Source organism: Ammospiza caudacuta, chromosome 9 (assembly GCF_027887145.1).
Source record: "Ammospiza caudacuta isolate bAmmCau1 chromosome 9, bAmmCau1.pri, whole genome shotgun sequence".
NCBI lineage: Eukaryota > Metazoa > Chordata > Aves > Passeriformes > Passerellidae > Ammospiza > Ammospiza caudacuta.
Window position 1 is genome coordinate 5,539,581 of NC_080601.1, and position 20,720 is coordinate 5,560,300.

Consider the following 20,720-nt stretch of genomic DNA (forward strand, 5'->3'; position numbering starts at 1 on the left):
TTTAGGATTTAAAAGAAAAAACGAAAAGCCAAGTATACAAATATACAGTAAGTCAAAGGAGACTTTTTCTTAAGAATAAGAATATGGAAAAGAGCCTTCAGTTTAAAAGGAGGCTCTGAAACACAAATGCACTTACCTTTGCCTTAGTGCGTGTGGTACAGAGCACAGGGCTGAGTGTCCCTGCCATTCCCAGGGTACACCTGTGTTCTGGTACAATCTCTGGTGTGTGATTGTGTGATACAGAGCACAAGGCTGAGTGTCCCTGCCATTCCCAGGGTACAGCTGTGTTCTGGTACAATCTGTTCCCGAGTGGAGAAGGCGATTACAGCACGCGGCACGCAGCCTGCCCGGTGCTAGTGGGGAATAAATGGGGTGAGTACCTGCCTCTGACCTGAGTCTGGGCTCTGCTGGGGGGTGGCTTGGCTTTATTTTTCCTTTAGACTTCAGAAATTACATTCTTTGTAAAGAAATATTTATATTTAATTTACTTTATCTACCTCATATCTCTCTATATGTTAAATATATGCTACATAGTAGCATATTTCATTACATGTATAAAGGAAATTAATACTGTATCTATTTTAAGAGTTTTTGTAGCTATGTCTACTTTGAGTTTTCGTAGCTATGTCTACTTTAAGAGTTTTTGTAGCTTTGCAGCTATACTGGAAGGGTTTTTGGTTGGTTGGTTAATTTTATTAGACTAACTTCACAGATCTGTGCATGGCAGTGGGGTTGGAATGAGAGAGTCTTTTAAGGCCCCTTCCAACCCAAGCTGTTCTGTGATTAAAACCCTCTAGAAAATTAAGATAACCCTGTGCTTAACCAGAAGTTGGCCTAGAGCACGTTTAGTTCAGCAGAGGAGGAGCTGAGCAGTGCAGTGATGCAGTGCCTTTGTGTCTTTGCAGTCTCCAATAAGTGGCTCCACGAGCGGGGACAGGAGTTCCGCCGGCCGTGCACGTTATCGGAGCTGGAATGAGGCAGCCTGGGCTCCCAGCACTCAGGGGTGCAGCTGCACATTCCTGCCAGTTTACAACTGACTAACAAACACTCCACTACAGGTTCACCCCGCCCAGCTCAGCTGCGGACAGGACAAACGTGCTTTTGGTTCCCTCCAAATCCCCCCCAAGGTTTATCAACAGAAAATACCGAGGCTGACAAGTGTTACTGAAACAAAAAAAAAAGAACAAAATACACATAAATACAGATGAGGGCCACAACTTACAGTGGTGTTGTGTGTGGTGTTCCTGTCACCATCATCCCTCTGAGCAGTGTGGGCAGCCAGGGGTTGTCTGGAGTCCTCCTCACACCTGTCAGGCTTAGGGCAGGATCATTGCCTGGGAGGGCTCCCTTCTAAGGAATGCTGAATGAAACCCTTTGCTATTCCTCAATTCCCACACATTTGACTCTTTGCTTTCCTAGAGTGCCTGACCACTGCAGGCTTACTTTGCTGGAAAACAGGCTTATTAGCATGTTCTAATCTGGTTTTCCACTTCCACAAAAGCCCCACTTTTTAAACTTGTCTTCCTTCTCAGCCTGTGTGGAGAATTTGGCTCTGAATCTTGACCACATGAGCCAGCAGTTCCACAGGCAGAGTCAGAATGCTTCCCCAGTGTCAGAACAGCCTGGGAACACCAACAGCCCATCTCCCCTCCTCTTCTGCAATGTTTGTCCACAAGAACAAATGCTGCTTTTGTTCTGTCCTGGCAGCCAGCTCTTCCCTCTGCTCCTTGGGCAGTGGGGATGGGGATGTTCCCACCTTCATTAATCAAAATTGTCGTGCCTTAGGACACTGGAATTTCAAATTGGTTCTGAGACTTCAGGTGCTGAGGTAACACAGAGTCCTCACAGAATGCTCCCTGCCCTTGTCTTCCTCCCAGCTCTCAAGGTTTCAGGAGAAACCCTCAGCCTATTTATAGTCCTGAACCTTTTTTAGCTGCAGGCTCACTTTTCTGAACCCTTTCCCTTCCACAGGAGGATTTTTAGCAAAATATCCAAATATCTCACTAGCATGAGGACAGAAATCAAAGGAAGCTGCACCTGCCTTTACCTAAACAGTCCAATTTTCTGGATGATGATGATTTTACTGATTTAGGGGTCAAGCCTGAAGTCTTTACCAAGGGAAAAATTCCAATTTTGGTTAATTGGATTTTCTGCCTCAATAAAATCTTGACAGTTGAGCCAAAACATACAAAACCTATTGTTAAATGTGCTAGAAATACCTCTGGATTACTGGGAATGCAGTTTAAGGTACTATAGTTGGAGGAACTGCATACTTTCAGAAGACACTTTAAAAGGTCTTTGCTGGAAAATATTTGTTAAATTTCTACTGAGCCTGGTAGCAGTGGGACCCACAGATCTGCCCCTCCTTAGCCCTGTACCTTCCTGAACTTTGCCTGGCTTTTGGCAGCTGGAAAACAAGGTCCATCCATAAAGTGAGAACACAAAGTCTGCACAGTCCCACCTCACATCTGCACTGCTCATTCACCAAGAGCAGGAGCTGATCTAAATAAATTCACCCCAGAACTGCTTTAGCAGAGCTAATCTTTGAGCACCAAATTGTAATAATTTAAAAGACCCCAAACCCATAAGATTTGTGCCTACCTGAGTTTTCTCACCGTTTTATCTATCTCTCTTCCTACCCATGGTTCTCTCTTTTCTCTTTCCCATCTCTTAGTTTATTAAGCTCCAAAAAGATAACCATGGCTGCAGGTACCTCCCACCACATCCCTGCAGGTGAAGGGGGACAATGAACAAGGGGAGCAGTTGGGAATTCTGCCTTTGGGGCATCCAGAAATGCTTGTAGAGAGGTCAGTTCTAACTAGTAAAGGAGCACAAAACAAAATCCTTGTATTGCCATCAGGAACTGGTGTGGAAAACACCTGGTTTGTTCTTGCTGTCCCATTTCTGTTCAGCAGTCACCAAAGCATGAAAAAAAACAGAATTGGAGAATTTTGCTCAGCAGTTCCCTCCCTCGCCTCAGTACCAGTGAGTACTCCAGTGTTAAACAGCATCAGTCTCAGGCACTGCTTGGGGAGTACAAATGTTCTGCTGCACGACTTTTAAAGCAGTGAATCACTCACAGATAATTCTTCAGGAAAGAATTTTCTACTTTTGACAATAGAAAATTTTACTTGGTTAAAGAAAAAAAATAACCTCAAAATTAAATCTCCAGTCTGCTGGGACACATCAGGAATGTTCCAGATTGTGACAACAGGGTTGGCTTAGATTTTTAAACTGCAGACAATCTCTGTTTCCTCTCCCTCCACTGCAGTGGTGTCCATGCCTCCAACGCTGACTGTGTAAGGGATTACACTGGTGCTGCTGCTTCTGCCTTATCCCATCATTTCTCAGAGGGCTTTTGGATCCCCAGTGTGGCTCCTGTGTGAATCTAGTTTTGTATTAAACATGATTGAAAACTGTCTGGGCTCACAGTGACTGACAACTGCCTTACTGTTACATTTTTTTGTAATAAAATTTTTAATGTAAAAAAAAAAGTGAACAGGCTTAAAATAAAAGCCACTGCCATTAGCAGTGAGAAATCCTCCACATCCAACTGTCCTCCTATGTGGCTGCTATAAATCTGATCACACAGAGTTTTATCACCAGAGTTTTATCACCATTTGTGGAAACCAAGCTCCTCTGTTTCCCTTCACCATCCCACTGGGCAGGTGCAAGAGCTGCTCCTACCCCAAATTCCTGTTCTACACTAAACTTTGTGTCTCCACTGGGAACACACAGCACTAAAGGGCTGCAAGAGGGCAGGACAGATAAAGCTGGGCTGAAAGCAGGGTCACCTGCTGAGGGGTGGCAAATCTATTTTGTGATGCCAGAACGTCAAACAACCACTTACCCTGGAATGGTTCTAGGGAGGGGAAGAAAGCACCACAGACTCCAACAACACAATGAACTCACATGTGGGAGGGTCAGGCTGGCCTCTTCATGACCTAAACCTCTGGGGTCTGTACAGTACAGCCATCCCTGGGCTTCACCCTGCAGAGCAGTGGAGCTTGTGTTTCATTCCCATCATCAGGAACCTGCAAAAAGCACAGCAGGGGCTGCTGAGAGCCCTGGATCCTTTTCCTGTGGGATAGAGCTGTGTGTTGCCCATAGAGCTCTTGGCTTGCAGGTAGGGAGGGCACTGCCCCAGCACAGCTGATGTGAGCGCACACTTGCAATAAGCCTGAAGAGCAGCAGCACTGTTTGATTTTGGAAGGGTGATGGGGCTCCATGCCCAGCCACCCTGAGCTGCTGCCCTGCCCCTGCCAGGACAGGCCTGGAGGAAGGGAAGGCTCTGGATCAGCCCTGTCCCACCCCAGCCAGTGACTTCCCACCATCCCAGCTGGGGCCCTGGGGCTCTTGTGGCAAAGCTGCAGCTGAAGGGTGACCATGGGGTCACCAGCATGGGAGGAGCCCAGCAAGGGCAAGGAGCCCAGCAGCTGCAGCTGAACAGGCAGGGTAAGGTCAGAGATGGGGAGAAAGGCCTGTCAGTGTCACAGGGCAGGACAAGATGTAGAGAAGGGAAAGGGTGTGACAGGATCATAGAATCCCAGAATGGTTTGGGTTGGAAGGTACATAAAACTCATCTGATTCCACTCCCTGCCACTGGGAGGGATGCCTTCCACTATCCCAGGCCTTGTCTAACCTAGCCTTGGACAGTTCCAGGGACAAGGGACACAGTTTTTCTGGGCAGCCTCCTCAGGGCCTCACCACCCTCACAATGCAGAATTTTTTCCCGATGTCCCCATCTATCTCTGCCCTCTGTCAGTTTGATGCCCTTCTCCCTTGTCCTGTCACTCCAGCCCTTCTCCAGCTCTCCTGGAGCCCCTTTAGGCACTGGAAGGGGCTCTGAGATCTCCACGGTTTTCTCTTTTCTAGGTTGAACAATCCCATCTCTCCCAGCAGAGCTGCTCCATCCCTCTGCCCATGCTGGTGCCTCCCCTGGGCTCTGCAGCAGCTCCAGGTCCCTCCTGTGCTGGGGCAGCTCTGCAGGTGGGGTCTCACCTGAGCCCAGGGGCAGAATCCTCCCTGCAGCTGGGGGAAGGCAGCACCAGGGACCTGCCCAGCGCCTCCCGGCGAGGCTGGACCTGCCCACACACCCGAGCTCGGCCCCGTTCGGGAGGGGGTCTCGAACCACGCACCCACCCTCTCCGGGCTGCCGGACTCTGACCCGGCTCCGGGCACTCGGGGATTTCACCATCGGCCCGCAGCTCTCCTCCTGTCATCAGTGACTCATCTGGGCTTTGGAGCGGCCACGATCAGCCACTAACCTGAGCCACCAGCTGCTCTTCCCCCTGCTAAACACCCACCAGCAGCTCCCGGTGGAAAAGGAGCTCGGTCCCTCTATCCCATGTGCCCCCAGCAGAGTGGCACGGGCAGGAGCCTGGCACAGCCAGACGTGCAGGGAAGGAGGAATGCAGCACAGGAGCTGCAGCTCGGCTCCTAATGCGGAGCCAAGAGGGCTTTTCCAGCTGCACCTGGGATGGGGCTCACTGTCACAGGGACACGGGGACAGGGCGGGTGCAGTCCCCTCTCCCTCGCAGTGTCCCGGGAGCGCTGCCGGGAGCCCGCAGGGTCCCTCCAGGGAGCGCTGACTCACCGCGGCCCGGCCGCTCTATATTTGAGCGTTACGGAGGCAGGAATGAATGCACGCAGGCAGGAGCTGCCTGCCCCGAGGTCAGCACCAGGCTCAGGAAGCAGCTGTCAGAGTTCACCAGCGTGGCCAAAAGCATCTGCGCCCCGTAAATCTTCAGAGAGAGAAAAGCTGGCGCAGGGAAGGGGTTTTTGTGACTGCAGTGGGTCCAAGGCAGGGCAGAGAACCGGCGGGGTCCCACTGTGCACATCCACAGCTCCTCGCTGCTGCAGCTGCCGAGCCACTCCCCGAGGGAACACTGGAGGTCACTTTTACCCAATCCTACATTTTTCCTGCTCTTCAGATCTTGCAGTCGGGGTGCAACCGAGATATTTGCAGCTGGATTGAAAAGCTCTCAGGAGATTGGCTCGGGGAGGGAAGGAAGGAAGCAGAAGGAAGGAGAGTGGCTCATCCCCGGGGCAGGGCAAAGGGGCTGCCACGTTTTGGAAAAGCAGTTAAAGTGCTTTTTACTCATCAACCTTTGCTTCAGGACCAGTGACTAACAGGAAAGTTTCTGACTCTTTACTCAGGCTCTGCCCTCTGCCAGCTGCTCCCTCCCCGCCCTGCTCAGCTTTCCCAATTCCAATTGATTTTGCAAGCAGCCTGGGTGCTCCAGAGCCACCAGCTCCAGGCTGCATGCCCTGCTCATGCCACATTCCCTGTGCTTTGCCTCCTCTGCAGTCCTGCCAGCATTTTTCCCTCTCTCTTCGCCTTCAGCAGCACATGGATCAGTCAGCAGGGACCAAGAGATGACAAAGAAAGCTGTGTTCTGGAACTGCCTCCAGAACAACCTTAAAAGGCTCTGCATAAAAGCAGGACACCAGGCACAGACACGCAGAGGCTCTTACACATTTCCAAGCTGGTCCCCAACAGCTGGTTTGCTCTTTTTTATATTAATTTCTGCCAGGCTGCGGGCAAAGGCTGGGAGCAGTGGGACTGTGAACTGGAGTGTCAGGCAGGGCAGGGACTGAACCAGCAGAGACACCAAAGGCTCCACTCACTGCAGGACACAGCCTGGGACTCTTGGATCCAGTGTGCCCTGCCCTGGGGCTGTGACAACAAATTCCAGGGGCCATTTGCACCCACAACTGACAGAGCAGTCCCCAGCATGGTCTGAACAGCAGGAGCAGCCCAAGCTCTCCAGTGCCCCTGCAGGGAAGGCCTCACTTCCCCAGCACCCCCTCTGCCACGTGCCAGGGATGACACAGATGTCACAAAAGGCTTACTCAAGGCAGGGATTTGCTGATTCCCAGCTGCCCTTTCCCAGTGTTCTCTGCATCTGGGTTTATCTCCCCAAAGGCAAAGCTGGTCTGAGGTTCTCCTGGGAGCTCTGCACTCCTAAATGCCCCTCACCCAAAAGTCAGCCCTGGCAGCCATGGGGCTCAGAACAGGTGGGACAAGCAGGCAGCAGCTGCCTCTGGCTCCACATCATTGCAAGGCAGAGGCACTAACCAGCTTGTGTTCTCCCTTCCCCACTTCTCTGACTTACCTGTCTGAGAAACCAAGACTTGGCTGTGGCTCCTCCTCCTTATACTGTGTCTGGAGCTCATCACCCAGGGCCATGTGCAGAGACACAGGCAGTGCCGTGGAGCTCTGGCCCTTCAGAATCAGCAATGCAGCAAGGCAAAACCTGCTGCAAAACAAGAAAATGCCAGAATTTGCATTTGTGTTTGAAATGCCTGCAGCCCAGCTCCTTCTGAGAGGCAGTGCTGTGCTGGGGCACATCTGAATAGCTTTCTAAGAGCAGCCAGAACCTTCCCACACCATTTCCCTTCTCTATTTTTTTGTGAGTGGTTTGCTTTATCTTTTGCTGGTTTTGTTCATTTGGTTGCTTTTTTTTTTTAATGAGCAGCTTAGGACCCTCCACCAGCTGAGCAGGCCCCTGGGTCCTGGCAGGGCCGTCCCACCCCAGAGCCAGGAGCTGCAGCTGCCCCACAGCCCATTCCCTGGCTCAGGTCTCAGTGCCACCCTTTCCTCCTGGTCACAACCTTTACTGGTTTAATTTACCTTACACAGGAGCTGTAACAACCAGCCCTATAACATCAAAGGCAGTACTCACCTGCCACACTGATCCTGGAACTGAGGTGATGCCAAGGAATGCCCTGAGTGTAGTGTTTGTCCCAAACTTCTCCAAGCTGCTGGATCAACCCCTCGGAGGCTCTGTGGGCCCTTGAGATTTGCTGGGAGCAACACACCCAGTGGCCAGGCTGGGTGAAGCTCTCATCCCTCCCCTCTGTGTGCCCAGGAGGCCCGGGGAAAAAGGCAAGGGCTGCTCCTCAGCCTGCCTGAGCAGCAGAAATCTCGGACAGAGAGATATCCCCATGTCCCAGCAGGCCGGGGAGGGAGTGCAGCGCCCAGGGGGGACAGACCCCACTCAGGGCTGAGGGAGGGTCCCCCCGGGGAGCTGCAGCCATGGATAATGTGCGTGTCCCGGCGGGATTGTGCAAACCCCCAGCTCAGGGAGCTGAACCCGCTCCGTATCTCGGCGCTGCACTTTGCACCCCGGCTGCCGTGACCTCAGACCGACTCGCCGGGCAGGATTAAAGTCCAGCAGAGCGGTGCCGCTGCCTCCTGCCCGGAGCCGCTCATCCCGCCGCTGCTGCCCCTCTGCCCGCCCGGGGCTGGGGCTCACCGGCCCCGACATGCGGCTGCTGCTGGGGGCAGCGCTCCTGTGCCTCGGCCTGCGCCCGGGCCACGGCTCCGAGGAGGCAGCGCCCGACAGCCCCGGGCACCAGGACCCGCAGGCGGCGGCATCCTATTCCGACTGGGGCATCGACACCATCCGCGATGGCTTCGAAGCGGTCAACAGCTACTTCGACTCCTTCCTGGAACTGCTCGGGGGGAAAAACGGAGTCTGTCAGTACCGCTGCCGATATGGTGAGTGAACCGCACCGCTGCTGCCTCCTCTCTCCTCGCCCTTTCTCCTCTTTCCCTCTCCTTCCCTGCGGCCACGAGCGGCTCCTCCTACCCAGGAGCTGCCCCCGGCAGTGCTCGGGGTCACAGCTTCTGTGCCAGGGCCAGCACAGGGACAGCGAACCCCCTTCCCCGAGAGCAGCCAGCCCTGCAAGGCACCGCCATGGGCGCGCAGGACACCGGGGAGGATGCAGAGGGCACACAGGTACCAGGGCACACACACAGGTACCAGGGCACACAGGGCATACAGGTACCCGGGCACACAGGTACCAGGGCTGGCAGGGCACACACAGGTACCAGGGCACACACAGGTACCCGGGCACACACAGGTATCAGGGCACACACACAGGTACCCAGGCACACACACAGATACCCAGGCACACACAGATACCCGGGCACACACAGATACCAAGGCACACACACGGGTACCAGGGCACACACACAGCTACCAGGGCACACACACAGGTACCCAGGCACACACAGATACCAGGACACACACAGGTACCCAGGCACACACAGATACCAGGACACACACAGATATCAGGACACACACAGATACCAGGGCACACACACAGGTACCTGGGCACACACACAGGTACCCAGGCACACACAGATACCCGGGCACACACACAGGTACCAGGGCACACACAGTACCCGCGCTGTCCCGCTGCCCGGAGCCTGGCACAGCCAGGGAGGGGAGGCTGAGCTAGCCGCCCTAATCTCAGCAACCTTCGGAGCGTCCTTATCCCGCAGCTGTGAGCTGGCCAGTGCCGCGGGCTGCAGGAGATAACAGCGGGACAAAGCACACGTCACCGTCACCAGGAGCAGCCTTTAGTGCCCGAGGCAAGAGGAGGCAGATCCTGCTTGCTTTGGACTGCACTTTTTGGTGGTTTACCAGAAAGGATTAGTTTGGTTTGTCCTGGGGGCAGGATGAAGGCCCCCAGGGGAAGGGCAGGGCAGGGGACAGAGCTGGGGTGCACAGAGCTGCAGTCTGTGGGGTGACGGGGCCATCACCAGGGCACCTGTGGGAAGGACATGCTTAGGAATCAGCCTGGAGTTTTCCCTGTATCCTTTCCTCAGCCTCCTACACCTGTCCCACAGCAGCCCCTTGTCCTGTCACCTCAGCCTGCCCAGCCCCAGCTGCTTGTCAGCCCCTTGCCCCACAGCTTCACCCCACACCCCAGTGACCACCTGGGAAAGATGCTCATGAGCACAGAGGGATTTCAGCCCTTCTCCTCCCCAGGGCACTGTTTTTCACAGACAGACTCAATGCTCTGAGGAGACCCCACTGACTCTGTCTCAGTCTGTCTGGATCCCATGGACCTCCTGCTCCTCCCAGGCCAGCAGCCAGGGCACTGGGACAAAGAGATGCTGCAGGGCTGGGACCTCAGCTCCCTGCCAGGGGAGGAGGTTAAATCAGTTTGAAAGTTGCTGGGTTTTGTTTTGTTTCATAAACAATGACACAGAACCATAGAACAGGCTGAGTTGGAAGGGACTCACCAGGATCATTGAGTCCAACTCCTGGCCCTGTGCAGGACACCCCAGGAGTCACACCCTGTGCCTGAAAATGTTCAGACACTCCTGGAGCTCTGGTAGCCATGGGACCACTTCTCTGATGAGCCTGGAAGTGCTTCCAGTGCTCAACCACCCTCTCTCTGGGTGAAAAACCTCTCCCCAACATCCATCCAATGTGTATATTTGTGTCCTGCCCCTCTTGCCAGCTCTGCTCCCAGGCCCCACACTGGGAACAAACAGGAATCTGCAAGCCAGGTACCCCAGCTCCACGGGATGGAGGGAGCCAGGTACCCCAGCCCATCACCACAGCCCCACAGGGGCCCTGCTCCCTCAGCCTAGGGGTCCCTCTGTTCTCTCTGCAGCAGCTCAGGAGGGCCATGTGTGTCCCCAGTGCCTGGAGGAGGTGACCCCCAGCCCCCCAGCAGCCAGGATGAGCCCCCCCAGGCAGCCTGTCCCACACTCATGTGTGTGACAGCCTCCTGAAGGTCCCCACCATGCTCCAAACTCGGAGCAGAAAGGTCCTTGCCCTCCTTAGTGTAGAGACTGAAACCCCAGGCAGTGGCTGGGGCTGCAGTGTGCCTGAGGCAATGCTGATATTCAGAGCTGCTTTCAGTGAGCCTCAGGACTCAGCACATCCTGCAGGAGTTACTGCTTTGGGACACATCCAGAGGGCTCTCCCTGCCTGTCCTTGTGCAAAGCATCCCTAAAGAGCAGCACAGATCCCTGCTCACACCCCAGGAGCTCCCTGCATCTTACAGGAACAGTTTACCTGAAAGGAGAACTAAAACATTGCTAGCCCAGTTCTCACCCTCTGCTGAAGAGCCCATTAATCACGGCCTGAAGGAGAACACTGCTGAAATGCTGCCCAGTGGCTCCAAGGGGCTTGCTGGACCCTTCCAGGACCATTTGTCCTTGCTCATCTCTGGCACAGACATTCCAAACTGGAGAGGAGGGGATGCTGGGATGCCCCCAAGCCAGTGAGATCCTATCCTTGCTCAGAGGGATGAACACAAACCATCTTTGTGCTGAATCAGGGCCTGGTTGCCATGAAACAAAAATTATTCCTTCTACTTACTTTCATTTCAGCCAAGAGATACCAAAAATAGCTCATTTTGCCACAGTAAAGGTCAGGACTCACCTGTGATTGCCACATCTATCTCCAGCTGAGCACGTGGCTGTTCCAGCTGTAAGACTCCCCTGATTTTTCAGCAGCTACTGAGGTCTGAAAACAACCAACTTGATGGATGGCTCCCTTAAATCAGGACATTAGGGTTACACTAGCATTTACTGGCAAATCTCCTCCTGCTTACAAAGCCTCACTGGGCATCTCAGGGGAAACAAAGAGCCTGAGCTGGGAGTGAAGCCCTTGTAGCTTCCTCCTGGCCAGGCAAGACTTTAGTGCTCTGCTCAACACTTGGTCCTGAAGGGCTTCAGAGGAGGGGGCACATCCAAGCTGTGGGAAAAGAGCCCCCAAAGCCAGGCCCTGTCCAACAGGGATGGATGTGTGCAGGCACCTCTGTTCTCTCCAACAGGGATGGATGTGTGCAGGCACCTCTGTTCTGTCCAACAGGGATGGATGTGTGCAGGCACCTCTGTCCTACAGGGATGGATGTGTGCAGGCACCTCTGCCCAAAGCCTGCCTGCCTGCTTGGGGCACACAAACAACAATGGACCACCCAACAGTGCAAGGAGCCCTGAGACCATCCATTCACCCAAAAATACACTCAGCTCCCCCAGCCAGTGTCCCAGCACTGCAGTGCCTGAACCCCCTGCATTGCCAGCAGCTGCTCCAGCCAGCTGGCTGCTTTCCAGCCTCTTGGAACAGCAACAGCAGCCTGGGGGCATTAAAATGCATCAGGGAAACTCAACTTCAGTTCTGGGGCTGTGCCAACAAGGCAGTGGCCTGAAATCTGTCTTCTTGTCTGTAAGGATGGGCAAGCAATAAATGATAACAGGAGCACTGAGTCAGTGCTTGTAGGGAGGCAGGAATACCTGATATTCCTGTTCTGCTTTTGCTTTCCTGTTACCTACTAAACAAGATGTGGGAGAGAGGTTAATTGTGGTGCCTTGGACTTGACCTAGCTGAGAAACAGTACAAAGGGGCACTTTATAAGTTTTAAAGCTCTGTTTTGCAGAGGGGAGTGGACAGGTTTCCTACAAGGGCTTATCCTGAAGGCAGTTTGATGTTTTGTGGATCAGCACAATCCTTATTTATGTGAGGGTTTTTTTCCTCAAACAGCTTTCTAGAAGCTATTATAATATTTCTATTACAATAGCTGTGACTTCAGCTGAATTGAAGCTCTGGAAACACAGCTATTTTCGGCTGGGAACTGGATAATGCAGGTGGAACTGGATAACTGGGTGATCTTAAAGGTCCCATCCAAGCCAAGCCATTCTTTGATCTCCACATCCCAAAAAGTCTCACTCCTACTCAGACTTGCCATCTTATCCCATTCACTGTCAGTGTGCTGCAGGAACAGCACACTGTTCCTGTTTTTTACAACCAATTATTTCTTATATTATTTTTACATTATTTTACATTTTTTACATTATTTTACAACCAATACTACAAGCAAGTCACTCAAATTTGACTCCATCCTGCAAAACCCACAGCGGATTTTGAACTTTCCTCTGCCTCCTGCATCAGTTCAGGAACATTTGAATTCTGAGTCCCAGTTCTCACCCCCTTCCAAAAAACCATCAAGGCTCTTCTGGAAGGGGAAAATTGCCTGTTGGCATCTCCCAGCTAGACAGCATTTCAGTTTGTTATTTATTTGTAGCAAATCTGTTATTTAAGCAAAACAGCTCTGGCAAAGTTTAATTGAGAGGTGCTGGGAACACTCCCACATGAGTTCCCCTGAGGCTTTTGGCTGCAAGGCCTTCCCAAGGGCACAGCAGATTTATTTAATTCAGCCACAGATTTATGGCTGAATTAACCACTGGCATTTCAGGTACCTGAACAGAAAATTGGGGAAAGTGTTTTAAATAATTCCTGGTGCTGACAAGAAGCAAGAAGTGGAAATGGAGTTTAAAAGAACCCAACCCTGCCTTGAAGGGCTGAATTAGATCCATTCTATGTCTGTATAAATTCTCTAGCCCTGCTCAGGGAAGCAGAAAGTTAACCCTTGATGTGACTGGCTTCAAGGCCCAGCTCACATGAGTTTTTGTTGGAGCATTCCCACAGTTTGTGTTTTCCCAGAGCAGGGACAGCACCAGGGAATGGCTGAAGCTCTGTCAGGCCAGGGTTAGGTTGGATATCAGGAAAGGGTTTTTCCTCCAGAGGGTGGTTGGGCACTGAACAGGTTGCCCTACAAAAATGAGATTAAATGCTGCTGGAAGGTACTGCTAGAGCTGGCTGTGAGCTGGACTCCTCCTGCATTGGGTAAATAATTATCCACAGAGGGAGTTTTTGCTCCTTTGTGCATATTAAGAAGCAGAGTGAGGAAGGTGCAGAGATTAAATGAACAGAAATGATTTGCAAAACATGGCAGTGCATCACCATGGGCAGAGAATGGACCCGGACGTGCTCAGAGCAAGATCAGACATGCAAGGTCTGGCACAGTCTGGGGACATCCACAGCACACCAACAGTCCATGAATGAACTGAGGACAGAAGGAAATCCCCTTGCTGAGCCAGCAGTGTAAGCAGCAGTGTCTGGGGATGCAGACCAAAGGGCATTGCCTGTCACTCCTTGCTTTTTGCACCAGCCTTGGGAAGATGAGCTTTCCTAACCCTTGTCCTGTCTTTTCTTTCCCAGGGAAGGCTCCCATGGCACGGCCTCACTACAAACCCCAGGAACCCAACGGCTGTAGCTCCCATTTTCTGGGGCTCAAGGTACCTGAAAGTGTTTGTGCTGTCCCACCCAGCAAGCCCACAGGCTGCAGCTCTCCAGTACATCAACAGCTCATCGTTCTGGGCAAGGAGAAGGCTGGGCTGGGCTGGGCTGGGCAGCTGGGTGACAATGACCTATGTGCACACAGCAACACCTGAGTACATCCTCCACACCTGCCCCCCCACCTCTTCCCACACTTTCTGCCTCTGCCAAGCACTGAATGAAACCCAGAGGCTTTAATAGTGCACCTGCTCGTTATCTTAAAGACAATTAATGAACATATTGGAATCACCAGGAAAAGCCTTCCCAGGGGACTCTCAGAGCAGGGATTCCTATTTAGCTCATGCATTATTGCTGCCCATGGAGTCTGCAGCAATTAGGCAGATTCCTGCTCTGACAACCCCTCTCTTTGCAGCCCATTTTTCATGTTAGGTTTAATTCCTGAAACTATTTTGCTGCAAGCCTTGTGGGCATTTCTGTGGTGCCATCTCTGTACCCAGGCAATCACGAGTGCAATGAAGGAACAATTCATCTCCTAAATTTTACATGAGGAAGGGCAAAAAGAGGAATAATTCATAACAAGCTAACAAGTCCAGTCTCTCCAGGAGACAGGTCTTCTGCCCCATCACCCCCAGGGTCATTAGCTAAGCTTACAGGGAGCAGAACTCCCCTGACCGTGCTGTGTTTGTCCTTGGCCTCAAGTGCAACTCTGAGAAATAAGGCATTAAAATATTTATGGCACGTTTATTAGGCAAAAAGCAGGACCTTGTCAGGTTGTGGGAAAAAGAGGAAAAGAGAAAAGAGGCCTTTACCACTGTTGGCAAGGACATGGAGCTCTCTGACAAATGCAAACCAGAAAATGGTCATGGAGGGGCTGTTTTCCACCTCCCTGGGATACAGAGATGAGAAGAGAATGTGATGTAGCCTGCACTGGCCTGCACCACTGACACCACTGGGCTGCTCCCTCACCCTCCCTTCTTTAGATGGTGAGGGAGCAGCACACATCCTTCCTGCTGCCCTGGCTCTCAGGAACTGCTTCTGGAACAGGAGCCAGCTGGGCTCTGCAGCACCTCACCCTCACAGCTGTGTGAGCCTGAGGCCAGGAGCCAACCAAGGGACACCCTTTTCTCTTTCCCAGCTAGACTTGGGCATCCCTGCCATGACCAAGTGCTGTAACCAGCTGGATGTTTGCTATGACACCTGTGGGGCCAACAAGTACCGCTGCGACGCCAAGTTCCGCTGGTGCCTGCACTCCATCTGCTCCGACCTCAAACGCAGCCTGGGCTTCGTCTCCAAGGTGCAAGGTAGGGTCCTGCCCCTCATCCCCTGGCCAGGGAGCCTTTCCTTGCCAGAACTCTGCAGTGGGGAGCAGCATCTCTGTGCTGCACTTGTCACAGGTGGGTGAGAACACAGAGATCTGCCCCCTCTGCCACACACCTCTGTCCCAAGGCTGGAGATCTATGGTTATTTGCATGTAGAAAACATTACAATGTGTGAAAAACCAACAAACAACCCTGGAAGTAACTGGGTGCACTCCCAAACAATTCAAACATGGGCAGGAATCCTGTCAGGGGAGGGAATGCTGTGAGAGAGAGTAGGGTTAGGAGTAGTATTGTGTTCAGTGATGGGATTTTGGTCCATGCAGTTATTAGGGTTTATGGCTTTAGGACTTTGTGTTTAGGGTGAGGAAAACGGTTGCAGTTATTATGGTGTATAGGTAGAAGTTGAGGAGGGTGAGTTTAGGGTTGTAGATGATAATGATTGCTATTCAGCCTAGGTGGGAGATGGAAGAAAAGGCTAGGATTTTTTGGATTTGTGTTTGGTTGAGTCCTATTCATCCTCCCAGGGCTGCTGAGATGATATATAGGATAGTTAGGAGTGTGGGGTTTCCACTTCCACTAACTTATCCAATTAGTTGGACGCACTCCCAAACAATTCAAACACCTTCATGGGATACCAAAATGCCTTCCAGGGCCAGTGAGGCACACACTGAAACCTGCACGTGGCCAAGGGCCAGCAAAACAGAGAGAGCCAAGGAAAGGGCTCTCAGGGATCTGGTCACAGGTAAGAGATGGTGATGGCACCAGGGACACACCAGACTGGGGGTGGCTGAGCCACTGCAGGCAGCTCTGGGTGGCTCAGGAGTGCTAACAAGCTCTAGGGATGTGCCAGCAGCTCAAGTGCCAGCCGTGCCACCCTGGCTTTCCCTAATTTAAAAAGCCTCAGCCTGCAGGACTGAGAAGAGTTTTTTTGGTAACCTCTGCTGATGCCCTGCTCCAGGGTATCCTTAAATATGCATTTCTTGTCCAAAGCTGCAGCCTGCATAGGACACATGGGAAGCCTGCATGACACCAGTAGATGTCTGCAGATGGCTTCCTACCTGGTCACAAAAAAATGCATGGAAAGAGTGCCCAGACCAGCAAGAGAAATCAAAGACATGGACTGAGACAAAAGTGCTACAGGCTGAGCACAGCCAATCTTTCATGGTTACCCTTATCAACAGTTCCTCACGCAAGCCAGCTTCTTCCCATCTCTTCAGATTTTCCACTTTTTCATATGGTGCTTCTTGCTCTCTGCTTGCAGCAGCAAAGCAAGCCTAGATCCTGGGGAGTGAAGGTGGAGCAGAGCCCACACTCTGGGCTGAGCCAGGCAGGAGTAGATTCTTCCATCCCTCTGTGCTGGCTGCTGTAGGAGGCACAGGCAACACCAGTGAACTCTGAGCCACCCTCCCCCCATCTCGGGCTCTGCAGATCCTGTCCCCAGGGCTGCTCTGAGAGCTCCTGCCACAGCCCTCCTCCTCCTCCACAGCCATCCCAGCTCTTATCTGGCATCCAAAGCCTTGCTTTTCCCACTGACTCACCACAGCCTCTCCAGTGCCTGCCAGCTGAGCAGCCTCCTAGGGAACAGGAGCTCTGAGGGGTTTGGAGAGGCTGAGATAAGAGAAAACAGTCCCAAAGGCCAGGCATTCCCAACTCCATCATGCATACAACTATCAGTGTTGGTGCCAGTAAATAAACCCTAAAGATTTACTATTAACCTATCTATTTACTGACAAGCCCTTTCGGGGTTGTTTTTTGGGATGAGGAGAGGCTAGTCAGGCAGTCAGCTGCTCCAGCTGCTGTTGGATTTTTCATGCTGGCTGGCAGCTGGCATCATAACTCCCAAAAAAGCCCAGAAAGGTTGGTTAATAGTGGCTGTAGGCAAAACTCAGAGGAGAAGGAGTAATGTGGAGGTCTCCTGGGAAATCTGTTTGGTAAACAGTGCTGTTTGCAGAGCCCCAGATGATCCATCAACTAGCAGGGCCTGAAAGAGGTAATAAAGGAGGGGTTTAGGGGGGAGAGAAATGAGTGCCATCCTGGGGAGAAGATGTGGCCATGGGTCTCTTCACAGAGAGCAGCAGGCACAGTTTTTCCCAAGGATTTTTCCTGGGGAAGGCAGTGAGGAGCACAGAGAGAAGAAGAGAAAAAAATTCTTATCTCTATTTACTGTTCTTGTTGTTTTGTACATGTGGAATGTGTTATGGAGATTGTTTACCTAAAGTGATTTGTTAATTAGACACTGGTGAAGGCTGTTTTGATTCTTTGACCAATTGGATCTACGTGTGTTGTGACTGTCTTTAGTTTTTCTTTAGTATCTTTGTAGTATAGTATTTCTTTAATATAGTTTTAGTATAGTGTTAGTGTAATATAGTATAGCTTAATAAAGCAATTGTTCAGCTTTCTAAATCATGGAGTTAGAACACATTATTCCCTACATTGGAGTCATCCTGCCTTGATAAGAAGAGAGAAGGGAACCTCAGGATTTATAAAAATGCAGTTCTTGGAGAGAAAAGACAACAGCCCACACTTCCAAGGGCAAACCCCACAGAGCTCAGTGCAGGGCTGGGGTGCTGGGAGTTGCCTGTCCTTACCTGGCCACCCTGTCCCTCTCCACAGCCTGTGAATCCATGGCAGACACGGTGTTCAATGCAGTCTGGACCCTGGGCTGCCGGCCCTTCATGAACAGCCAGAGGAGCGCCTGCATTTGCAGCGAGGAGGAGCGCGATGAGCTGTGAGCAACAGCAGCCTGCCAGTGTCTGTGAGCCCCTCTGCAGCACAGAGACTCCTGCCAGCCTTGGGACGGGCACCTGAGCTGCTGCCAGAGCCCCTCTGCAGCACAGAGACTCCTGCCAGCTCCTGTCAGCCCTCGGGAGGGGCACCCAAGCCAAGGCACCCACAGCAGCCTCGAGGCAGGGCAGGGCAGGGCAGAGCCAGCCCATGGACAGAGGGCAGCCCCCCCATTGCTCCTTCCCAAGCCCACAGGATCCCATGCTAGTTCTCTCCAAGGCAAGCAGGATGCAGTGCTGCTTATAAACACAGGACTTACCTTGAATACCTGCTATCACCTCCCCCTACCCTGTAACTCTCCAATTTGCAGTGCAAGGCAGTAGGTTTCTGCAAGCCCTGTGAAACTCCCAGTGCATGGATATGCAATGCACATTTTTGCACCCCTGGTGGCAGACTGAAGAGGGGTAATTTGCTTTCAGTGCATTGCTCACACCCATCCCTGACGCTTTCCATCCTGTCATTACATGCCCTGACAACCCTGAATATTTAAATACTTGGTGGACCCTAAACTGATTTAGGACATCTGGAGATTTCTTAAGCATGAGTTAAGGAGAAGGGCTTGAGGTGTTTGTGGTACCAATTGATATTCAGGAGCAAAGCTCAGCATTTATCAGATGAGAAATCACAGCCCTCTCCGCCAGTCTCAGGAGAGGAAGCCGCTTTTCTTCTGCCAGTGTCATCCACATATATTTAATTACTTTTCTCCTGTGGCATTTAACAAAGCTTTGCCCTCAGGATCCTTTTTCACACAAAATGGCTGGGAATACAACTCCATCTCTAGCACAAGCAAAACAGGAGTCTCACAGTGGACTTGGATGAGATATTCCCAATTCTGGAGCCTTATCTGTCAGGTGACAGGACTTATGTGCTACCTCTGTGGGGCTGCTATCAGCAGCCTCAGACATCATTCCTTCTAAAACGTGGTTAATGCCCCCATCTGTTATGGGGAGCTTTTGTTGCATGCAAAACCAGAATTTAAAGTGGTGCATGGCATTTTGCCTCCACAGAACATTGGCAGGCAGCTTGCAGCTGGGTTTCTTGTTGGAAGGAAGTTGCTGCTAGGTGTGTGCATGCCATGCCACGTAAATATTTCAGTGGCTCCTGCAAACATATTTATGGTTATGTTCTTCCATCTGCCACAGAGAAGTTAAGGCTGCAAAAGGGTGATTTAACAAGAGTGGAAAGAGTCTGTCTTGGTTGCTTTTCTTCCAGTTTAAATGGGTTTAAAATGTATGCATGGAGGTATAAATTATTTAAGCCCTGTTCCTGTTCCTGCCAGTCATCTTTGCCTTACAGTGAACATCAAGGAGATGTTCAGCTGGCCCCAAATGGGCTGGAACAGCAAGAGCCCCCTGGTACCCAGACCAGGAAAATGGAAGTGACTGCATGGGGTGTACTGGGATGTTTTCCATCACAGAGGACTTCAACACTGCTCAGATGTAATGACAGCCTTTCCTAGCTGGGCTAATGCCACGGAAGAGAGAATTCTGCATTGCTGAGGTTCACTGCTCTGTCAGAGCATGAGGCTGGACAGACAACCTTGATTATCCAGCTAAGAAACACCTACTTTTGGCTAGGGATGGGAAGGAAACATTCCTCATTCCAGACACTGCCCAAACTTTGTATTTTGCTGGTGAAATAGTGCCTATGGCCAGTTTAAATGTGAACCTACTCCTATGATTAAATGACAAAAAAGAAGTTAAAATATCTATATTGTCTACGTTCAATAGCTGACTGCATGGCAAATATCTTAAATTACCTTATAGTTCAAGTGATATCAGGTTAAAGCCAAGCAACTGCTGGCAAGTGATGCCATAACACTGGAGAAATCAAAGGGTTCTGAACAAAATCTCTGTACCCAGACTCTGATGTGCTGGAGATGTTGCTAACGTAAATCATAATTTCTCCCTGCTTTCAGACCACCATTGATCCCAAAACCCTAGAGACTGCTGCAAGCAGGCCAGCCAGTGAATCAGTTCATTTTTCACTGCTAATCTGAAAAACCCCACCAGCAGCTCTATGAGGAAATATTTGAACTTTCAAGTGGTGGCAGTGACTGGCAAAGCAGCAGATAATCCTGTGCAGGAGCAAATCAGAGCATGAACCCAGGAAAACTGCAACCAAACTAAAAACTGCTTCCCCTCCGAGCCACTCCTGCTATCCAGTGATGTACAGCCATGGAAGCAGCTGATCACAGCATTCTCCAGGTTGCTGCATGAACCTTGGGTCATCTTCAATTCCACCCTGCTCTGGACACAAAGACTCTGCTTTGCCCATCCTGGGGCTGCCTCTTGACTTTGTGCATTGGTAGGATTGGTTTCAGCTGCAGAGTGGAAAAGCTGCTTCATATGAATTCATCAGGAAGAACCAAATAATGTGCACAATAACTGAAATAAGCCAAGAAAGGAACTTCTCCCTCCATCACTCCCCCTACATCTCTTCTATATAAACAAACAAGATCAGTTCATTCTCCAGAAGGCACCAGATAATTAATTTCATTTCCCAGCTCTTGTTTTATCAAAACAAATATATTTAGCAGAGGCTGCCTGAACAAAGGAGTGACAGTGGGAAACTGCCCCTGTAGTCCTAATGCAGATGTGAATCAGCAGAACAGCAATCCTAGGAGAAGCCTTCTTCCTTTCTTTTTCTTTCACATATGGTTGGTAACACACAGAGTATCTTTCCATTTATACTTACTTATCATCATAGAGATATTTTTGTTTAC

The 20,720-nt window shown here is 51.3% G+C and overlaps 2 protein-coding genes across 5 annotated transcripts in view; both read left to right on the forward strand.

Moving 5' to 3' along the window:
• The window catches only part of P4HA1 (prolyl 4-hydroxylase subunit alpha 1), a 29,399-nt gene extending 25,860 nt beyond the window's left edge, over nt 1–3,539 (forward strand). For all 3 annotated transcript variants that reach the window (XM_058811006.1, XM_058811005.1, XM_058811007.1), the window contains exons 14-15: nt 276–372; nt 906–3,539. In XM_058811006.1, coding sequence (XP_058666989.1) covers nt 276–372; nt 906–976 — 168 coding nt within the window. In that variant the 3' untranslated portion in view covers nt 977–3,539. The remainder of the gene's footprint in view (nt 1–275; nt 373–905) is intronic.
• Nucleotides 3,540–8,271: 4,732 nt separating this feature from the next.
• On the forward strand, nt 8,272–17,943 carry PLA2G12B (phospholipase A2 group XIIB). Of its 2 annotated transcripts, none has more exons than XM_058810780.1 (4): nt 8,272–8,506; nt 13,815–13,903; nt 15,028–15,193; nt 17,825–17,943. In XM_058810780.1, exons 1-4 carry the CDS (start codon nt 8,272–8,274, stop codon nt 17,941–17,943), a joined length of 609 nt encoding a protein of 202 aa, XP_058666763.1. The 2 variants fall into 2 exon arrangements, with proteins under 2 accessions (XP_058666763.1, XP_058666762.1); XM_058810779.1 differs by having other exon boundaries at nt 13,815–13,891.
• The last annotated feature ends 2,777 nt before the right edge of the window (nt 17,944–20,720 follow it).

What these genes read in the sequence shown, in the direction of transcription:
- PLA2G12B (XM_058810780.1), top strand. Translation starts at nt 8,272, where the DNA reads ATGCGGCTGCTGCTGGGGGCAGCGCTCCTGTGCCTCGGCCTGCGCCCG. An exon ending in TCAGTACCGCTGCCGATATG is followed by an intron (nt 8,507 to 13,814) that starts GTGAGTGAACCG and finishes TTTCTTTCCCAG; the next exon opens with GGAAGGCTCCCATGGCACGG. An exon ending in CTTCGTCTCCAAGGTGCAAG is followed by an intron (nt 15,194 to 17,824) that starts GTAGGGTCCTGC and finishes CCCTCTCCACAG; the next exon opens with CCTGTGAATCCATGGCAGAC.